General features: G+C 39.3%; 1 protein-coding gene across 2 annotated transcripts in view; it reads right to left on the reverse strand.

Annotated features, from left to right (window-relative positions):
- Nucleotides 1–23,151, reverse strand: part of FGD6 (FYVE, RhoGEF and PH domain containing 6) — a 109,484-nt gene that overhangs the window by 85,120 nt on the left and 1,213 nt on the right. For both annotated transcript variants that reach the window (XM_027107214.1, XM_027107215.1), the window contains exon 2: nucleotides 15,403–17,827. In XM_027107214.1, coding sequence (XP_026963015.1) covers nucleotides 15,403–17,827 — 2,425 coding nt within the window. The remainder of the gene's footprint in view (nucleotides 1–15,402; nucleotides 17,828–23,151) is intronic.

Raw genomic sequence — 23,151 nt, forward strand, 5'->3', positions numbered from 1 at the left:
ATCTTTATTGTACATTCTTCACTAAAACCTTCATATCAGTTTTCATTTTAAGAGTTCTTTTTATACTCCCTCAAATATGGTTCCCAGCACACAGTCAACGTGCAGTAAATACCTGTTAACTAGAAACAGTACGTAATACATTGAGGAAAGATGTAATCTATTAAATAGCTTTCACAGGTTATCTGTACAAATCCATAAGCATATTTTACCTAGCTTCTCAACAGCTAAGACATGGGATTTTACCTGTTACAGAGTGAGAATTCTAAAAGATAAAGGTAAGGAGTTTTCTTAAGTTACTACTTTTCTAAAAGATTTCATAACTTTCTTAGGTAAGACTCCTACATCTTTCCCATCTGGATACCCAACTAGTCCATACTGGGATTCATAACACACTTTATTTGGAGACAGTGGAGCAAAGAGTCTGAAATAATATATTCCAGCAGACAGATGTTCAAATCCTGAGACAATTTTATGAATAATTCACCTTATAAGGGAAAACATGTTTTCTGTAGCTAAACCGTTTGAGCATTTCCCCATATATATCAAAATAAAAACTGCATCAAAAAATATACAAATTGGGGCTTCCCTGGTGGTGCAGTGGTTGAGAATCTGCCTGCTAATGCAGGGGACACGGGTTCGAGCCCTGGTCTGGGAGGATCCCACATGCCGCAGAGCAACTAGGCCCGTGAGCCACAACTACTGAGCCTGCGCATCTGGAGCCTGTGCTCTGCAACAAGAGAGGCCGCGATAGTGAGAGGCCCGCGCACCACGATGAAGAGCGGCCCCCGCTTGCCACAACTAGAGAAAGCCCCGGCACAGAAACGAAGACCCAACACAGCAAAAATAAATAAATAAAATTTAAAAAAAAAAGTTCAACCCAATTAAAAAAATATATATATATACAAATCAATTTTCACTGCAAAGTAAAGGAGCTGTTACAGTGGAGGACTACTGTACTGAATGTCAATATTATGACATAGTATGAGTGTGTTTCGTGTTTGGTAATTGCAATCATTGTTGCTTTTGTTGTGGTCATCCATTTACAATCCTTGGCGTCAGTTTATTTATCTCTTGTAAAAATAAAATACAGTGTGTGTGTGAATAAATAAATAAATAAATAATTAAAAAACAAAGAAAACAACAGCAAAGATCAATAAAAATAAATAAATAAAAACCTTATTTTCTAGCAAATATGGATGCCTTACATTCTGCCTCTGATTTTTTAGGCCAGAAAGACTGTGGGTTTTATCTCTTTTTATTTTTTTAGGATTTTATCCTTTACACAATGCAGACTTTAGCCAGCACTCAAGCTAAAGCTGAAGAATGTGTAACCACTTCCAAGTATTGACTTGCCTTCAGAACCTGCTGCCTTTGGATAATTTTTGTAAGTTTGTGCATTTTTCTTTAAATTATATTTGCTATCTGTGGCATAGCTGGGTCTGGATCTGGTAGGAACTACTTAACCGGGTAATAAGCAAAAGTCTTTATCCTTTTACTTGTGACCTATCTGAGTTTTAAAATTTTAAGTAAATTTTGTGTGGACAGCTCTTAAAAAAAATAAAAAAATAAAAAGCTGCATCAGGCCCTTTACAAGGCTTTTGACTTTGGGATATCTTAGTACATTTTTGCTACCTCCAAAGGTACCTACAGACTGCCCAGATATTTTTACTTTCAGTTTTACATGTAAGACACAGGGACAGTTCTTTCATCTAAGAAGAGTTTTATAAAACTTTGATTTTTTTAGTGATACAATTGTCTGTGTTTTCTGAATAGCATATGAATATCTTAAGATCTGTACTACTTAAGAAATTGTTAAAAACTGCTTTTGATTGACGTGGGAATTTAGACTCCATGGCTTCTTTCTGCAGGTTTGATAAAAGGACTAGTGGAATGAGAGTTGGAATGTTTCCTGTGTCACCAATCCATCACATGGAAGGGTGCTCACTACGTAATTAATAAAGACAGATGCATGTGAGGCCTTTTAACTCCACTTCTCTTCTCCAAGGAAGCTTTGTTTTAGTGAACAGCAGTAATTCTCCAAATCAGTGTAATTGCTTTCCAAAATTAACAGGTGTTTCCTGTGCATTCTGGAAGCCTGGTTTACTCAAAATGCAGCTGGATTCTGACCTCACGCAAGTAAAAGCAATATATAACCTGACAACTATTTACTCAGATGTGACCACCTATGGTCACCTGGCTTGTGCCAGGAATGTGCTGGGGCCAAGGATACAAATGTGCTTATAATCTCTTACACTATTTATTCTTATATTTCATGTACCTCATGTTTCCTCTTTTGGAGGGAGCAGTAAGAGTAAGGTTAATAAAGCCCTGGTAGAAGGATAAGTTAGTGTTGTGCAATCATTGAACAAGGAAAGGTGTGCCTGTACAGTCAATACAGTAAATGTTAGCTATTACTTTTATAATGCTACAAACAGGATATGCCAGGCAATATGCTATGGAAGGGAGTGGCAACACAAGTATCCACAAATTCACTTGCTCATTCAGTCCTTCAATAAACATTTACTATGTGCCTACTGTATGCCAAGCACTGTTCTAGGCACTGGGGATAAAGCAATGTAACAAAATTAAGCGCCTCTCATATGGAGAAAAGGGAACCCTCCTACACTGTTGGTGGGAATGTAAATTGGCACAGCCACTATGGACAATAGTATGGAGGTTCCTTAAAAAACTAAAAATGGGGCTTCCCTGGTGGTGCAGTGGTTGAGAGTCCACCTGCCGATGCAGGGGACACGGGTTCATGCCCCAGTCCGGGAAGATCCCACATGCCGCGGAGCGGCTGGGCCCATGAGCCATGGCCGCTGAGCCTGCGCGTCCGGAGCCTGTGCTCTGCAACGGGAGAGGCCACAACAGTGAGAGGCCCGCGTACCGCAAAAAGAAAAAAAAAAAAAAAAACTAAAAATAGAGTCACCACATGATGCAGAAATCCTACTCCTGGGGATATATCCAGAGAAAACCATAATTTGAAAAGATACATGCACCCCAATGTTCACAGCAGCACTATTTACAATAGCCAAGACATGAAAGCAAACTAAGTACCCATCAACAGACGAGTGGATAAAGAAGATGTGGGGGGGGTGTGTGTGTGTGTATACACACACACACACACACACACAATGGAATATTACTCAGCCATAAAAAAGAATGAAATAATGCCACTTGCAGAAACATGGACGGACCTAGAGATTATCATACTAAGTGAAGTAAGTTAGACAAAGACAAATGTCACATGATATCACTTATATATGGAATCTAAAAAAATATACAAATAAACTTATTTCCAAAACAGAAATAGACTCACAGACATAGAAAACAAACTTATGGTTACCACTGGGGAAATGCGACTGGGGGATGGGGAGGGCTAAATTAGGAATTTGGGATTAACAGATACACACTACTATATATAAAAGAGATAAACAACAAGGATTTACTGTATAGCACAGGGAACTATATTCAATATCTTGTAATAACCTATAATGGAAAAGAATCTGAAAAAATATATATATTTAAATGAATCACTTTGCTGTATACCTGAAACTAATAAAACATTGTAAATCAACTATACTTCAATAAAAAAAAAACTAAGTGCCTTTCATTCATGTAGGCCATACTCTAGTAGGTGAGACAGATGAGCAAATAAATAAATAGATATTACTGACAGGAATAGGAAGTACTGGAAAGAAAAACAGAACTGAGTAGATGGATAAGTAGCTAGGTGGAACTAGAGGTATTTTGTTACCTTTCCTACTTTGGAAGAGGAGACCTCCTTGAGAGGTAGCTTTTGAATAAGGTCTACAGGGTTGAGAGATAATCTGTCTGGGGGAAAGGGTATGTCAGGTAGTAGAACAAAACTATGAAAAGGAACAGGGTGTTTAGGAATGTTGGTTAATCTTATATAAATGGGTAAGATCATGAGATTAGAAAGGCCAGACCACAAAAAGTCTTATATACTAAGCTAGGGAGTTTGAATTTTATCATCCAGGGAATAGGCCACCAAATGATGCTTAATTACAAAATAATTCTTTAAAACACAAAACCAGAATTCTCATTAGAAAATGGGCAGAAGAAACAGATTTCACCTTAGAAGAAATACAAATAGCAAATATGCACATGAAAAGATATTTAACATCATTAGCCATTAAGGAAATGCAAATTGCACCATAATGCGATGTCACTACACACCTATCAGAATGGCTACAATAAAAAAGTGACAAATACCAAGTGCTGGTGAGGATACAGAGATACTGGATCACTCACACATTGCTGGTGGGAAAGTAAAACGACATAGCTACTCTGGAAAACAACTTGGCAGCTTCTTAAAAACGAAACATACAGTTACCATATAACCTACAATTGTACCTCTGGGCATTGATCCTAGAGAAATGAAAATATATGTTCTCACAAACACCTTTACATGAATGTCCACTATAGCTTTATTTGTAAGAGCCAAACAGTGGAAATGGCCCTTTAACTGGATGTCCTTTAACTGGAATATTACTCAATAATAGAAAGGAAAGAGCTATTGATGCAATGCAACACCATGGATGAATCTCCAAGGAATTATGCTAAATGAAAAAAGCCAATCCCAAAGGGTTACATATTGTATGATTCTATTATATATAGCATTTTTGAAATGAGTATCGATTGCCAAGGATTGGGGAGTGAGGTAGGTGGGAGGTGGGTGTGGTTATAAAAGGGCAACAAGAAGTTGTTTTGTGGTGATGGGATTGTATGGTATCTCAACTGTGATTGTGTATATACAAACCTACACACCTGATAAAATTATATAGAACTAAATACATATACACACACTGAGTATAAGTAAAACTGAGCATATTTAAGTAAGGTCAGTGGATTGTATCTGTTAATATCCTGGTTGTGCTATTTTACTATATAGTTGGGCAAAATGTTCCCAGTAAGGGAATCTTGCTAAAGTATAGCTAGTTTTTCTTACAACTGCATGTGAATCTACAGTTATATCAATAACAATTTCAATTAAAAAACAGTAAACCAGATTGTAAATTCCTTGTGGATAGGAAGTTAATGTCCTTAATTTCTCTGACTTCTAGTCTGATTCCACCTCACTCCTGCAATTTCCAAATGCTGAGACCAGCCTGAGAGAAGGGAACAATAAGAGGTAACAGTAACTATTTGGTTTCTGGTTTATCCAAGGGAAAATTAAGATTATCAATTTCTATAAAAGTAAAAACCTATATTTTACTAAAAGTCTCCATATAAATTCTATAAAATGAAATCTAAAAACCCAACTCTCTCTAAAGTCACTGATTAGCCACTTGGGAATAAAATCACTTGAAAATATCCCTCTAGCAGTTAAAATGTCACTATGTCTACATGAGAACCAGACGCCTTTGAAAGCAACTGTCATTAGGTAGGAGTCTCTGGGCATCAGAGTCATGGAAAAGTGGCAGACTGAGGCCATGGGATTTCAGCTGGCTCCTAGAACAAAAGCCTTCAAAGCAGTACCACTCCACTGTCCCTTTTCCATCTTCTGTTTTAGCATAAAACATGGAGAAGAGGAGAGGCAGCAAACATGTGATGTAGAGCAGTGAAACATATATGTATCTACGTTTGTAGACTAAAAACTTGATTTACGTGCCTTTGACAATGAAACATCCTGATGATGAAGCCAATTGTGTAGCTATTTCTGGGTAGATTTTTAATTTGGATTAAATTGAGAGAAAAAAACTTAAAATGCATTAAACATTAGAATTATAGGATATTGAACATGAAATAGTTTGAGTACTTTCATATACACGTATCTACCTTTAACAGCCAAGTAGAGGTTTTACCAGGCTTGCTTCAGAGAAGTCTGTTATAAAATAAGCACTGTAATTATTTTATGCCAACACAGTATTGAAATCTCCAGCAGGATGTGCACAGAAGGAATTTAAATGTTTTCTATAATATGATTTATACCATTATTTGCTTAAAATGAAGACTAGCCAGGTTTAGTTGAGCCTAGACAGGATGAACATAGATGCTGAATTAAAAAGTCACAAAAAAAAAAAAGGCTGAATTAAAAAGTCACAAAGAGGCATCTCAATCAGTTTCCCCTTGGAGGTAGATTCTGCCAGCCCGCAGGTGGAGAGGGTCAGTGATTGTGACCCGTGTCAGCGGTCCCAGCAATGATGTTAGAAAAGCTTTATCTAAGAATTTCTTTCAACCTACAGCCCAACTGAATGTGCTCTCTTGCCCAGTTTCCGGGTCTTATACTTTCATAACTCAAAAGGCTCCAGAAATCCTACCTCCTCTAATCTTCAGCTAGGGAGAGTGTATTATCACCTGCCTCTTTGGGGAAAAAACCCTACCATTACTTAAATCCAATTTTTCATTAAGATAATAAGGATATTATGTTATCATAAGAGGTATTTCAGCCCTACAAAATTATTTACTTTGGAGAATCCATAAATAGTAATTAATATCAAACTACAGTGCTTTAGGGCTCAGAAAGTACTTGACAGAAAATGAAATGAGGAACTGGGATAACAGATAAAAAAGCAAGTATCATGTAAATCAGTGGGGAAATATGAGACATGCATGATTCTTTTCTGTGTCATTGATGTCCACATGCAACTGGTAAATGACAGAAACCATTTTAACTTTTGAATAGTAACCACTACTAACCTGACCAAATGCAAACATGGCATGATTACTTCCATTTTCAATGACTGAAGTATCTATTTTCTAATGATAAAACCTTTCCAATTCACAAGCTCTTTTTGCATGCTGCTCTGAAACTGCTCATTAAATTCTATACATATCACTGCAGGTGTCCGTCCCCGTGTCTTCCCTCTAGACAGTGAACAAATTAGGGACAGTAATATTTTTTCAATCATGGTCCCTTGGGTAGACAGAACTCTATAATATGAACATGTTCTGATTTAAAATCATTATGTCTCAGGATCAGAAAACTTGGTTCCATACTGAGTTTATCTAAATATCAGCTGTGTGCCCCTGGGCAAGTTACTAAACCTCATTAAAGTGTTAGTTTCCTCATCTGTAATAGAAGATAATATCTATCTTATAGGATAATAGGGACTAAATAATTCTTGTGAGAGATCCTAGCATGTCAGAAATACGGAGTAAATAGTAGCTGTTACTATTAAACATGGAATCCATGCTATCTGATGTTAACAGCATTTCTTACCCTTGATATTGTCTGATAAAGTTTCGGTGAAGTGGGGAAAAAACTGGATTGATGGTGAGAATCAGAGAGTTGAAGGGAAGAAATACTCATATACTAACATGTATTAGCAGCATCAGATATTTGTTGGCTGAAAGTTTCCGCTTAGTTTGAACACTCAACCTCCCTGAAATCACCGTTTAAAAAATAGGAGTCATATAATCCTGTGCTCATATGCAGCTGTGCAGCAGCCCTCCTTCCTGATAGAGGGAACAATATCTGTCATAGCAGGAGAAAAAAAGGCAATGGTACAAGCAATCCTGAAACTTTTTGCAACTAAGATCTCTTGAGTTTTCTAAATCTTGCTGTCTCTGTAATGCTTCCACAGCAGCGTTAGAAGTGGCGTGGTATTTTGAAGCACCAGGTTGGAGCCATGGTTTTGCAATTTCCCATCTCTGTGGTGTGGGGAAAGTCAACAAATCTTGCTGTGCTTGGTCTTATCAGTGAATGAGGAGGTTGGGTTGAATGATTTGTAATGACTCCTTTAGTTTTAAACTTTAATGATTCTATGACTACATTTGACCTAAAGTCACTAAAAGACATACTTTCCAAATTTTTCAAACTATCCCAAAGGCCCTCATTTAAATGTCTTCACCCCAGCTTTTGCTAACAAATAAATCATACCTGGACTAGTGAACGATCTCATCATTTACCCCTCCCTCCCCTCTCCGGAGTCCTTCCCACAACCTAACAGAGCGTTAGAGAGGAACTGTGCTTTATTCTCCTGTTTCTAATAGTGGAGCTATTGAAAGAAAAATTAAGTAGTGAAAAAACTACTCATTTAAATTGAAATCTCTGTTTACTTATGACTGTAGATACATCTAAAGACCAACAGAAAGAGGGGAAAAAACAGTTACCAGTTAATCCTTATTTATTCATTATATCTTCTTTCCTGGATTTGAAATTACAGTTGCCATGCAATTCAAATCAGAACTGCCTATCAGATTAAGGGGAAAAAAACAAAACAAAACCACGCTATTCTAAGTTTATTAAAAACCAAGTCTATACTTTAATTCTTAATGTTTCAAGTGATAATAACATATGCCAAAGTATATCAGCTGTTATAAATATGTTACCAAGAAACTGACTTTAAAAACATACATGATCTAAGTAAAACAAAGTTTTCAACAGAATCCACAGGAGCTAAAAGAACAAGCAGTTACATTATTTCAAACAGAAAAAGGCTAAATGTGTTTGTTTTCCTTTTATTTTTTATCCAAACATTCAGGGGAAACTGACTTGCTTTGTTCAGTGTTTATTATTTTACCTTTCCTGAAGCAGAAACCAAAACACTTTGATAAACGGGATAGTCTGGTAAACAGACCCTTGAATGTTACGGCTCAGAACCACTAAACCAGTTGCATTTCCATCTTTGCCCCTTTTTCCTGAAGTCACCACCACTATGCTTCAGTTTCTTTATATATAAAAGGGTAATAACACCTAATACAGCCTTACTCCAATTCACACTTACATGGAACCAGAATGGATGCATGTAAATATGAAGGGATGAGAAAACTGAATGAAAACTGCAGAAGACAGCTGTCCTTTCTGGAAATACTATCACAGTACTTTACTCCACGGAGAGTCTATTTTACAGACCCAATTTTTATAGCCCCGGTGATAGGCTGTCTTTGCCTGATGTCAAAACTACTTGCAAATACTCTTTCCCTCCACAGATCCACAATTACCAGACCCAGACCAAACCACCAAAGTAGTTTTTCCACACCACCCAGAAGAAATTCGGCAGTTCCATTCTTGAACTTAACTTTTAAACTCAGTCTTTAATAAAAAGGTCAGCACTGCTTTGTAGCTTCCCACACCCAAAAGTACCATGACTCGACCTTCTCTTTGTACCTAATATAGTTTCAATAAAGTATTAAAATAAACAGGCTCACATAAACATGTCTATTTTTTAAATAAAGGGCTTTCCCTAAATACCAAATTAATCTATGCAACTCCAGGAAAAGATGATGCATTTAAAAGAAATGTCTGGGAGAACACAGAAAGCTTACCAAAGTATCATACAAGCACAGGCATTACTTATGAATACCTGAAATCTGAATACACTCATCCCCTTATATCTGAACAGGAGCCTGCATCTGGAATTCCCCTGAACCACCTGGAGGACTGGTGAGCCAAAGGTCATCTTCTCCACCTCTTCATCCTGTTCCCTCCTCCCTTAATATTTTCCTCATCAACACATTAACCTTTTCCTCTTTGGATACACCAGCATTTAAGAGTCATAAAAACGATTTATTTAACTTTATTGTTCTGTTTTAATGCTATTGTCCCAGTCTCACTTCCTGTTACTTTCCATTGCGTTTTTCATATACTAACGATGCTCTTGTGGGCTGGCCAGGAACCCAACTCCTACTCTGGTTATTTCTACTGCAAAAATTCATTAGGTTCCAAACATCCGACTAATATGATTAATCCATTCACAGACTGATGGATTGCCTGATTATCTTTATCTATCAGGTCCTTACAGGAATTAAAAATGCTTAGGAAAAGAATGAAGGCCCTCTTTGTCATCCTTTCCACATCTGCCCTTCCCCAAAAAGTTTATGTTGGGAACATTTCTCCAGAAAACAGGTCAGAATCTCATTTTGCAAAGCAATTTCTATCTCACTGATATAATTTTTTTTCAAGATTAAATCAAAGCCTTTATTAAACATACCTCCTTCAAACCACCTGCATTTAAACCTATACCCCTCTCCCAACTTGCAAACTGTTAGGGCTATGTGTGTGTCATTGTCACCTGGAGGGTCAGATCCAGTTGGACCGTGCAATGCTGATGCTGAAAAGCCACGCCAAGATACACCACACTGGACACACCTCCATGGTCCTGTGCCCCAGCTCCACCTCCTTGTTCAGTGTTTTCATTTTTGAAAATCACTAATTTTTTTTTTTTTTTTTTTTTTGCGGTACGCGGGCCTCTCACCGTTGTGGCCTCTCCCGTGGTGGAGCACAAGCTCCGGACGCGCAGGCTCAGTGGCCATGGCTCACAGGCCCAGCCACTCCACAGCATGTGGGATCCTCCCGGGCCAGGGCACCAACCCGTGTCCCCTGCATCGGCAGGCGGGCTCTCAACCACTGCACCACCAGGGAAGCCCCACTGATATAATTTTTAATTGCAATTTCGTGAAAACAAAATGAGAACCTTGGCTAAATTTTTAAAATACATATTTTATTTTTACTATTCAAAATTTAATAAAAACCTAGCAATGGAAAAACAATCATTTATCTCAAAAAATAATGCCACCTTTTTTCCCCCAAATGTGCAAATGTAAGCTATCTCAAAACAATATATTTTTACCAAGGAAGACAGGATGCGTGTGTGTGTGTGTGTGTGTGTGTGTGTGTGTACACACAATCACAATGTAGGATGTTTGTTTTTCCATCTCTGGCTAAAAATATGCACTCTAAAAGTATAAAGTGACGTTCTATCACTTAAAAGCATATATATTTGATAAAATATCACTTAATCTGTTTTGGCAAGAATGAGACCAAAGTAATATAGTTGGACAAAATACTGCACTTTAACTAATTCCTAATACATATTTAAAAGGAAAAAAGAAAAGCTTTACTGCCAAGAAATAAAATCCGCAGTTTCAAATGTAGGGTAAGTATATAAACAAATAGATTTGCCAAACCTGTGTGGCTATGGTTCCAACACAAGAAACACAGAGTTAAAGAGCCATACAAATGTTTGATATTTCCTGAGCTGATGCTGAAAATAACTTACAGGAAAGGGCTGCTGTTGAGACACATGAGTCCCAACCCTCACCTTCTAAGCGAGCTTAATCTCACTGGTGCTATGACAACCATGGAAATGCTCACTAGGGGTTATTAATTTATACTTTCATCATTATATTAAAACCCAACAATACCACTAGATGGTAAATGCAACCCAAGAGAGATAGCTTCTAGACTGGGTCTGAAGATTTATGACACAAATGCCATAATGGGATTTGAGACTTGAAATACCATTCGGCAGCTCTTTAAGCCCAGTTTTGTGTTTAAAATAGGGAGAAAACAAACAATGAAGCTGCTCTTACCCAGGTTAGAAAATGACCTCCTAAATGCCAAATCCAATCATGTCCATTTTATAAGCCTTAGGTCAAGTGTCACCATCTCTGTGAAGTCACGCACCCTGCGTCGGATATAACTCAGACAAAGCTTGGATTACCAAAACCATGTGTCCTATAACTGAGCCACCTCACTGGGCAGAAACTCCTAGGGAGGAGCACCCCCTTCCACCTTTGAATGCACAGTGCTTGACACATGGTCAGCCTTGTGCAGTAAATAAACTGAGGACTTGCTACATTACCCAGGAAAACCCAATTACCACACATTTTCTTCCAAGTGCTTGTAATAAGGACAAACTAAAACAACGGAGGAAAACCCTGGAATGTTTCCAGGGAAAATTTTTCTTGGTTATAGAATCAAGAAATCGGCTACACTTTTAAGAGGAAAATTCCAATGTTTGGGCACGAATAGTTTGCGATTTGTCCCTAACTCTTTAATATCAGAGGCCCAAACTTGAGGAACTTCCTTATGGAAATCACACTTCTTAAATAACAGTAGTAAATGAGCACTCATCACCTGCATGCCAGTGAGAGAAAAAGGCCCACTGTCTGATAGTTGTTTTAGATTTATCATGTCTGAAACATATCAAGGAAGAGGGTAACTATACCCCAAACGCACTGGAATACTCCAAAGTGGCTCACAATCTTACTTCAGACAAAATTGCTTCTGAGAACCCAGAGCAATGGCCCAATGATGACTTACCTGGGAATACCTAAAGCTATGTTTCGTTGGCTTCACCCTCCTTCCCCTTGAGATTTGGCCGCTCAGCCTTCCTAGTGCCACTCCTTACCATCCAGGCCCCCTCCCTCAGTTTCTTACACTCAGGAGAAAGGAGACTGGGGAGGGTGAAAGGGGAGGGATAGGAATAATAAAGAAGAAAAGAGGGAAAGCAAATCCACTGCAGCCTAATTCCCAACCACCCAGCCCTTCCCTTCTCCTTATCACTTGCAGTGCCTTCAGTGCCTGACAGTCTTTCTCACCGCACGCCCAGCCCCCAATTTCCTCATTTTTCCTTAGTCACCTCACCCTTTCCACAAACCCTGTAGCCTCAGAAGCAGCAGATTTGCTCCACTGACATCCCGGTGCTCAACTCCACCCTGGCCAACTCTCCTGCATCAGCACAAAGCACAGAGAGGAAGAATTTTCCTGGGAAGAGGGAAGGGGAAGCCAGTACCGTAATGGTTAATATAATTGGGGGACTAAACTGGGACCTTTACCACCATTTCCACAACTGTTTCCTTGGAAAACTCATGCTGAGTTCCAAATTATCATGAACTTTTAGAACACAATCCTTTTTGGAATTGGGGGCTGCCTGTAATTCTTTCCTGATAAGTTATAAACACGTTGTTATAAATTTGTAAATGTTAAGTAGTTGGATTCATGAAACATCTATACTCTAAAGAAGGTGACCATATGGGCTACCCCAAGCTTGGCCAATGTCTGTTTACTAATCCAGAATCTTCTTGGTTATATAGGTAGACTCAGTAAAACTAGTGAGTCTGTGAATCAGTCCCCTCTGTAAGATCCAAAACCTCTTCCCCGAGGCCTAAGAAACTGTTAAAGACACTCTCTTGATTCACTTCAGCTGAAGAATCTTAAACAGGGTTCATCTGTGTTTTTTCTTATCATTTTAGAAAACTAGGGTGTTGGATTCTGAGTTAATTACTCTAAAACACAGGTCTATATTTGCAACAGCCATATTCCCAAACAGGATTCCACATGGATCCACTCAGCTCACCTGAAACGGATGCCCCACTTCTCATTTACCTTATTCTGGGCTGGCCAGGTGTCCTCCTCATGAAGGCTTGAATTTTGCTTTCTCCTTCTACGTGATGTTGTTTACAAAAGGTACAACCTCCCAGGCAGAACTGTTAGTATGGCCCTATGACTGAAGGCTTTTGATTCAGCTGGCACATTTTAGGAATCTCAAGCCAGTTTAGGCCTCCCTGCTCCAGGCCTAAACAAAAATCTCCATGGAAAGCAAAATTCAAAAGCAGAGCTCACCCACTCCTCACCAGGCTGCCCTACTTGACAGCTTCAACCTGTCCAAAGCCGCCCTCGGTTTCCTGTGGCCTTGAGAAAGAACCCTCCTTATGAATGCCATCCAGCTGCACTGGCTGGCTGTGAACCTTAACCCCTTCCATGCTGGTTCCCCTCACCCGAGCAGCAGTGCCCTAAAGGCATAAGAACAAGTTCTAGAAGTTTACTGTGTTAGAGATAATGACAAACCCTTCAGATTAAGCCTGAGGGCCAACAGGAAACTTACACTAAGGGCCAAACCTCCAATTTTAAGGAAAAACTCTATCTTAGCTAAGGATAGTAGTATGTCACAAAGAAGCCAAATTCATTCCTTACATACACAAACACACACAAAATAATACACAAAAACTTGTTAAAAGGAGGGCAGTACCAACAAAATTGTTCCATGGTGAGAAAAGCAGGCATGAAAATAGACTTTTTTTTTTTAAGTTGGATACTTCACTCTCCATTGAAATGTTTATGCCAAGGGAGAGGCTTTTGCCTAGGTACTAACATTCAGAGAGTAGACAGTTGTAAACAGAATGAAGTCAGATATGAGAAAAGGAAGTAAGACAAGGAAGGTAAGTCTTTTCTGGGTTAAAGGAGGAAGGGCAGAGAGGACTGAGTAAAGAAAAGTGCTAGGAGACCATCTGAAAGTGAAAACAACTATTTACTTTACTTGATGCGATTTTTGCTTAATAATTTGATTTATTCAATTCACCCAATAATCCTTTTTTTTGAGCTCCTGCTATGTGCCACATGTGTTACTATTTCTACAGAAGTCCTATTTTAAGACCTAAGCACTCAAAGGCTTGAAGTTAGTAACCTAAGAATATGAAGACTTCAAAAAGGGTCTGTGTACTTCGTGTTAAACACAAAACACGTTAAGTACAATGCCAAGGCTCCCGTTGTGACTAGGGAGAGAGAAGGAAGCTGCTTCCACAGTTACCTCCTTTCCCTCTCTTTCACTCATTCTCTCATTTACTCAACCAACATCTACTGATTCCTACTAAGACCCTTGCTTGGCCTTATGCAGGACAAAAAGATATGACCAGAACGCTTAGAGCTTAAAACCGAATACCAATCAGACAATTCTACCATAAATCAGACTGAGATAAAGGATACCACAGCATAATTGGGAAGTCAGAATAGGAAATAAACACTTCCCACTAAGTAAGTGTAGCAGCTTCATGATGCAAAGGGTTGCTGAGCAGGACCATCAAGAATGTGCAAGGTTTCGAAAACAAACAAACAAAAAACCACATGGAAGGGCTTCCCTGGTGGCGCAGTGGTTGAGAGTCCGCCTGCCGATGCAGGGGACACAGGTTCGTGCCCCGGTCCGGGAAGATCCCACATGCCGCGGAGCGGCTGGGCCCGTAAGCCATGGCCGCTGACCCTGCGCGTCTGGAGCCTGTGCTCCACAACGGGAGAGGCCACAGGTTTCAGTTAAGACAGATGAAGTAGGTACACCAGAGGTAGGAAGTACACATACAAAAGTGAGAAAGGACAGTAATTATGTTTTTCCTGCATTTTTCCTATGTCTATCTGAAGTTGTTAATTAGCCTTCAACAAGCAAAATAACTAATCCTCAAAGAGTAGTGAATTTTGCAAATTTAGAGGTTTTACCTGACAAGGGCAACATAGGTAAACACAGATTTCAAAAACTTCACAGATTTCTTACACCTAGCAAATAAACCTCATTGAATTGGCCATTTTCCTCCCATAGGTTCTTGCTATGACTTCCAAGTTGGTGCTTTAGAGGAACTGGGATGTTTCTGTTCTAGGTGTTCCTTGTAGTACCTATACTACTACTACCACTGGTTCAAATTCTTTGAATCAGCTACTAAAATAAGTCAACTACATAAAGGCTGCATTGCAAACACCCATCCCCACTATATGATAAAAAGAGACTGCACTTTGGAAACAATTTAACATACGCTTAACTAAACCACTCCCTCAGGAAGTGATTTTTTTCCCACGTATGAGATCTTAACCTACCTCACAGGGCTGCTGAAGGTTAATTTCAGTGATGCAAGCAAAAGGGTGGTATCTGTCTGACACCTAAGTGTTACCTGGAATGCTGATGTCTGGGTGCAAGTTGCAGCTGGCCATCTGGAGCTTCATATGGCTCTTCTACCTCATACACATTTGCATCAGTGTCCTCCACACTGCTGGAATTCTGCCATTCCAGCTCTGGAGTTTTCCCCACAGTCATAATAAATGGCAAGTTCTCATACTCTGGTATTTCCTCATAATGGCGTATATTTTCATACTCCGGCGCACAGCCGCTTATAACAGATTTGCAAGGTGCCTGCGAGGATGACTCCCTGGAGAGCATTTGTTCATCCAAAGACTCAGCTCTTGGTCCATTAGCTGCACTGGTCTGGCCCCGCGACTTCTTCCTCTTCTTTTGGGATTCCAGGCTATAGTTATCTGCCGAATATGCCTTAATGGGTTTATTTCTCTTTTCTTCTACCAACAAGCCATGCCAATCACTTTCACTCCCTTTTCTCTGCCCACCCGCAAGGCTGCCTGAGGTTGTGTCTCCGAGTTGGCTACTCTTGGACCAAAATTTCTGGAAGTCACTCTTCATGAAACAGATGGACAGCTTCATGTTGAGCAACTTCTTTAAAGAGTTCTTCTTTTGAGAGTCTTTGCAAGGCTTAGTGCACCTTTCCACATCCACAGCAGATAATGATTTTGCTCTAGGCTTGGTCAGGGCAGTGGGAGGCTCACTGTTTGGGGATACAGTAACAGACTTTAAGGATTCTGGGTTCCCTGAAAAGGGTATAATAGGATGAGGTAATTTCCACACTGGCTTCTCTGAAGCCCGTTTAGGCATATCAAAGGAGGACGACACACCACGGTTTTGGGCACATAAATGCTGAAGGTGATTTCTTTCTAAACGCTTCTCTGAACTTTTTTCTTCGTTTGAGGGATAAGAACTTTTCTCTACAAGCTCCTCTGAGGCAGCCTTTTTAAGCACTCCTGCAGCAGGTAAGCTGTGTCTTTGAGGTTTTTTGGGGACAATTCTTGAGGAACTTTCATCTTTTATCATAGATTCCTTTTGCAGTTGAGGGGCAGACACTCCCCGGTTACAGGCAGTAGGCAAATGTTCGGTGCAGGTTAATTTGAGTTGCTTGGGCAGGCTCATAGATAGAGTACTGCATCTTATAAAACTGGTCCTTTTGTCCACAGCAGGTGACATACTAGAACCATCTCCTGTCTTGTCAGAATTCAAATTAGAGTCTGTCTCTAAAGGAGATGCCATATTTTCAAAGGAAGATGTTTCAGGACTCAAAGGTTTTTGTGAATTGATTAAGTTTTGTCTGTCACCGTTAAAGTCCACATTCAATTCACTTTTATTTCCTGGCTTCACTTTGTCCACCTGTTCCTGGTTACACAAAACATTCCGATGAAAAACACTGATTTTATTGTTTTTCAAACTATCTTCAAAAAGACAAAGAGAGCTACTGTCTACATTCTCTGGTTCTTCGTTACTTTCGCTAGGAGTATCTATCTGTTTCTGGCGTAATAGGCGTGCAGCACGTGTCTTTCTGGGCTTGGGAGTTGGAAATTTGGGGGTGTATGGCACTAAGTGAATTTCCAAGGGACCAAGGTCTTTGACTTCTGATTTCTTAATATCTCCATCTGAAGATAAAAAAGTACTCCTTTTACCATTTTCTAGAGCTTCTTGTTCAGATGAATGAAAGTGAGTGTTGCTTTTTTCATTGTCACCCTGATTAGCTTCAAAATTTTGAAATTCATCACTAGGAAGTTGTAGGTGGCAATGGTGATGATCAGAAACTTTTTCGAAGCTGGACAGGGACGGTGACAAATCTGCAAATTCAATTCTGAATTGTCTGTTGGAATTACAGCCATCACTCATTTCTGGACTGTCTGTGAATCTGTGCTTCTGTGGAAAAATAAAAGGTGACGTTCGTTGCGTTAAAACATCTTTGAGCTTCTCTTCCAGGATGCTTGCCTTTAAAACTACTTCACTCTGGCTCTTGATCTTTTCATCATTAGAATCACATTTACGCTGAGTTTTTATAGCTGAAGAGGACTCACCAATTTTATTATTTTCTAAATTTTCATGCATTTCCAGGGGCCCTAAGACAAGCTGCTTGACACACAAATTTTCTCTATTTCCAAGCTTATGGTTACACTCAGAACGGCAGGAACACATTGGTAAAATATAATCACTGCTCTGATGCCCTCTGTTTTTGCAGCTAGAGTTGTCAATGCTTTCAGGGGATTCCTGTTTATGCTCTTCCAGGTTCACGATGATATTCCTTGATGGTGACCGCCTGATGTCTTGAACGGGTGAGGCCTTCAGCACTTTTGGTTTCGGAGCTATTGCTGGTTTGGTTTTCTTTGTTGACTGTGGAACACTAGAAACCACGATCTCAGGTTTAGGTGCAACAGGAGGTGGAGCTGGCTTATTATTTGCCACCACAAACTTTGGCTTGGGGGCCACTGGTGGCTTCTTAATCTCTAGAAAGGAAAAAAAAATCTGATAACCAAAAAACCAAAGCATAAGATAAATGATTAAATTTGATGACATTTTTACTTTTGACAATATGCTGAACTTGCATTTTACTAGGTAGTTTATATTATATTATTCAGAGTCTATTATTACTCTTGAAAATTCCTTAAATTGCCCTCCAGTTCCAGTACACATAGCTTTGCATATATTGTACATTGCTTAATAAGTCCAATACAGTTTTTCTTCTAACTCTGGAATGGATTACCATATCTTCAGGCAACACTAAATGAAATACAGTAACTGGCTTCTGCTTGAGATCCGTATGTAGGAGAAGGCACTTCAGTTCATTTGCTGAGTGCTAAGAGTTGAATCTGCCTAAGGTTTACGTAGGATGCAACTCTTTAAGCTTCTCATGTGAATAAGCAGTACATATTCTTCTACCTCAATGACATACAGTAGAATTGTATGAATGCCCTTTATCAATGACCTATCCCACTAGAACCACAAAATAACCTAAAAAGGAATACAGAAATCAGAAATTTTCCAAACTGAAAAGTAATGATACTATAATATTTGAGGCTCTTGATAAGGTTGGCATTTTTTCTGTGCAGGGGTTGTCAAATCGGAATTTTCACTATAATCCTTCACTGAGCTTTATTTTTAAAAAGTCAAGGCCTACGCTCTACCCCAGGTGATTATGCTGTGTACTCTTCATTTATAACCACTATTCTAGTGCATTTAAAAGATGACCATAATTCCTATTGTAGCAATTCTTTCTTGGCATTATGTAAAAAGAACTCAATGAGCACCTATTACACTGTGCTAGATTTGCAAAGATCTGCTACTAACCTACAGGAACCTAAATAAAAGGTACACAGGGCCTCCCTGGTGGCGCAGTGGTTGACAGTCCACCTGCCGATACAGCGGACACGGGTTCGTGCCCCGGTCTGGGAAGATCCCATGTGCCGCGCAGCGGCTGGGCATCCGGAGCCTGTGCTCCACAAGGGGAGAGGCCACAACAGTGAGAGGCCTGCGTACTGCAAAAAGAAAAAAAAAAAAAGCTTCACACAAAAGACTTATAAAATGAAGTTATACAGATTCTGAACATCCTCATTTTAAACGTTATGTTTTTCTACCTATACTATCACTTATCACCCCATCATATTTCCCAAAACAAGGTAAAACGTATTTTATCTTATACTTCTTATACTTATGTTTGTTCCTCCAACAGGATCTAACGCTTAATGAAAACTTAGTTAGTGAAAAACATAAACATAAACCTTTCAAAATATCATCTGCTGGACATTGTTTAAGTACTTGAATACACAGAGGCTTCAATTCTTCACTTGGTGAGGAGTTTCTTTTCAACAAAGGAAATTAGTCATAACACTCCAACCCGGGAAGATATTACAGGGACATGAGTAGTGAGGAAAAAAAAAAGAGTAGGGTGCTCTACTTCTTTTACCAACCGAGGAAGAATTTCTCAAACCCCTAATACTCTGTTCAACCAAGATCACCTGATGACAGATGCCTTCTCATTCAATTCCTCAGGATAATGTTATAATAAAAAAGATATGAAGTATTTCCAAAATGACAATACAAATTCCCAGCACCATGCAATTTCGTTGTGTTCAATAAGCGTGTTATTATTGTTTCCTTATGTAGAAAAAATTTTAAAACCATTCAAAGCCTAATGATAAAGCTTGGTGTAATGGTCTATTAAACTCCTGACATATAAAGTCAAGTCTTAAGAAAAAGTATGAATGCCCTAGGCCTCTTACCTCCCATCTTACTCAAGATAAGGAAAACAGACAGACCATCACACTGATTTCATTTCTGTAAGCATTCTGAAAACATCCTACCTCTGGGCATTTTGAAGGAATTAAAAAAAAAAAAAGAAATCAGTTCTGTAACATGGAAAGAGTTCTGGAGATTGGCTGCACAGCAGTATGAATGTACTTAACGCTACTGAACTGTACACTTAAAAATAGTACAGACGGGGGCTTCCCTGGTAGCGCAGTGGTTGAGAGTCCGCCTGCCGATGCAGGGGACACGGGTTCGTGACCCGGTCTGGGAAGATCCCACGTGCCGCGGAGCAGCTGGGCCCATGAGCAGCTGGGCCCATGAGCCATGGCCGCTGAGCCTGCACGTCCGGAGCCTGTGCTCCGCAATGGGAGAGGCCACAACAGTGACAGGCCCGCGTACCCTAAAAAAAAAAAAAAATAGTACAGATTGGGGGCTTCCCTGGTGGCGCTGCGGTTGAGAGTCTGCCTGCCAATGCAAGGGACGCAGGTTCAAGCCCTGGTCTGGGAGGATCCCACATGCCGCGGAAGAACTGGGCCCGTGAGCCACAACTACTGAGCCTGCGCGTCTGGAGCCTGTGCTCCGCAACAAGAGAGGCCGCGACAGTGAGAGGCCCGCATACCGCGATGAAGAGTGGCCCCCACTCGCACAACTAGAGAAAGCCCTCGCACAGAAACGAAGACCCAACACAGCCAAAATAAATAAAATAAAATAAATAGTATAGATGGTAAATTTATGTTAGGTGTATTTTACCAAAACTAAAAACAACAAACAAAAAAAACCCTGTCTCATTAATCTTTTACTTTCTGAATCTTAGAGCCTTTTCAAAAGCTTCAGGGTCATTTACCCAACCAATTTTTGCTATTTTAGTTCAATCATTTTTCATAAATCTCTGTTCTTAGTGTCCTAGAAATTCAATTAACTATATGAATTATGGTCAATTACCAACAGATATAGCGTATCATGTACCTAACTGCCTCAACACATACTCACTGAATTAAACAAAGAACTGCGAGCTTTGGCTTAGCTAACCGTGTATTGGAGGAGGCCAATAACATAACTGGGTGTGCCTCTGTGGAGAACTGGTTGCCTCAGTTTCCTTACTTGCAAATGAGGGAGCTGAACAGATCTATAAAGCCTAAATGATTCTGAGATGATAACTTCAGGAGATATCTGCTTCAGGAGAACCCTTAGATTCTCTAGCCACTTTGCCCTGTGTGATTTTTCTTCCGTGTACCTCCCTCTGTCTTCACCACTAGAAGGCAAGCTCCAGGAGGGCAGGTACTTTGTCTCTTTGCTGTATCCCCAATGCTAAACATAGAGCCTGGGAACAGTCAGAGCTGCCACATACGCATAGTCTTTACTATATCTCAATAACAAGATATTTCTTTAAATAGAAATCAATATCCACTTAAATGTAGAATATTTTGAAAAGTTAACAGGAATCAACTTCAATAGGATTACTGAATAAGTTCTTCTTTTTTAAAATTTATTTATTTATGGCTGCGTTGGGTCTTCGTTGCTGCTCACAGGTTTTCTCTAGTTACGGAGAGTGGGGGTTATTCTTCTTTTTTTGGGGGGGGTTATTCTTCTTAGTGGTGTGCGGGCTTCTCATTGTGGTGACTTCTCTTGTTGTGGAGCACGGGCTCTAGGCGCGCGGGCTTCAGTAATTGTGGCACGTGGGCTCAGCAGTTGTGGCTTGTGGGCTCTAGAGTGCAGGCTCAGTAGTTGTGGCGCCACGGGCTTAGTTGCTCCACAGCATGTGGGATCTTCCCAGACCAGGGCTTGAACCAGTGTCCCCTGCATTGACAGGTGGATTCTTAACCACTGTGCCACCAGGGAAGTCCCTAAGTTCTTAATTATTAGTAGGAACAAGTGTTCAACTAAGTCATAGAATAGCAATATTTGAAGTCCTTCATCATTATTATTTTTTTTATTTTAAAATTATTTCTTTATGTTTTAGTGGCTCTATTTTGAAAGAAACACAGCTCAAAAAATAACAAGCCTTTATATTACGGTCTGCTCCAATGTCAAACTCTTGAAATAAGTGCACGATGTTTGGAAATGGATCCAGCACCTTTGGATATTAATACTGTATCAACAGTCAGACCCAAAGCTTTTTAGAGCATAGCAGCAAATTTTTTATTTACACAGCTGTTTGGCTCCAGGGAAAAATAAGGTAAGAAAGTAAAGCACTAGTACCATTTTACTAACAATTACAAACACACTCATCATCTATTACACACAGATGGCGGCGGTCCACGTGCAACACTTTCTTAGCTATTGGACCAGCCAAAAAGCAAAGCACAGCACATGTACACCGAGACCTGTACATGTTCAAAAATATATGAAATATATTTCTATAATTATCTCTCCTTTTTTCATATACTGATTAGAATAATTCTAAAATCTCTATTGTGGGCCTACTCTTTCACAGACACAGAAAAACAAAGCAAGCTCTTCTTCAGGATACATATATCTTAGATGTTCTACATTTTTCTTATTGCCTTAAATTAAGCCAACCATCCCAAATACCACAGATTAGAGTCCCTGTAAACAAACATCCCCTCCCCCAACTTCAAATAACATTCCTAAAGTTTTAATGAATTCTGAATACTGTTCCAAAGAGCATCATAAACAGCTTGTAAGAATGATGAACACATAATTTTATAAGAATAGGATACAAATAAAACCCCAGTTCTTTTCCATATTCTCCATTTAGACATGAGAAAAAATAATAAATCTTAACAGATGGGAGAATGAAAAAGTAGTTAATGCTTCTCAGCAAACCGTGCTAAAAACCAACTAACTCAGCTAAACACAGGAAGTGTCCCTCTTTTAAACACCACAAAAATGTCTGTGGACTTCTTTAATTATAAAGTTGATAAAATATAAAAATAGTCTGCATTATTCGAGGGTCATTCAAATGAAAGAATAATAAAATTCCAGACTGAGACCTAGATCCGGTTTACATATTTAAATGTAGAATTAAATGCTTCTGTATGGGTTCATTATAAACTGTTAGGACTGGAACTGAAAACTGATACATATAAGGTATGAATTTTAAATGTGTTTGACACTGGAGAGGAGAGTTAAAGTTGGCTGGAAGGATTTTAAAATCTCCAACCACTTTAAATTGAAATTAAATTAGACTTGTTCCTTAATAAAACTTAAAGTGAGGCACAGAAATTTAGGATGAAAATAATTCACCTCAAGTAAGTAGAAAGCCTCCCTCTGGTAAGGAAAAGAGAGTTTATAAATAACATAATTCCCAGTACACGATGACATATCTCCTGCACACACATATAGCATCAAAAAGGAAAGATCCACAACATCTTCCTCAGGAATACTATTATGGGAACATTTCATCCCTTGCTTTCTTATTCCTATTGGCTAAACTTCTTGCCTCGTTAGTTGTAATCTGACTACACCTAGCCGTACAACCTCCAATATATCTAGGCTTTAGAAAGAATACAAACCAGAATATTTAGAGTGCTGTTTGACAGTTACAAGATGCAGGAATTTAAAA

This window comes from Aethalodelphis obliquidens, unplaced genomic scaffold (genome assembly GCF_003676395.1).
Source record: "Aethalodelphis obliquidens isolate GAN/ISIS:26980383/991018 unplaced genomic scaffold, ASM367639v1 scaffold8, whole genome shotgun sequence".
NCBI classification, from domain to species: Eukaryota; Metazoa; Chordata; class Mammalia; order Artiodactyla; family Delphinidae; genus Aethalodelphis; species Aethalodelphis obliquidens.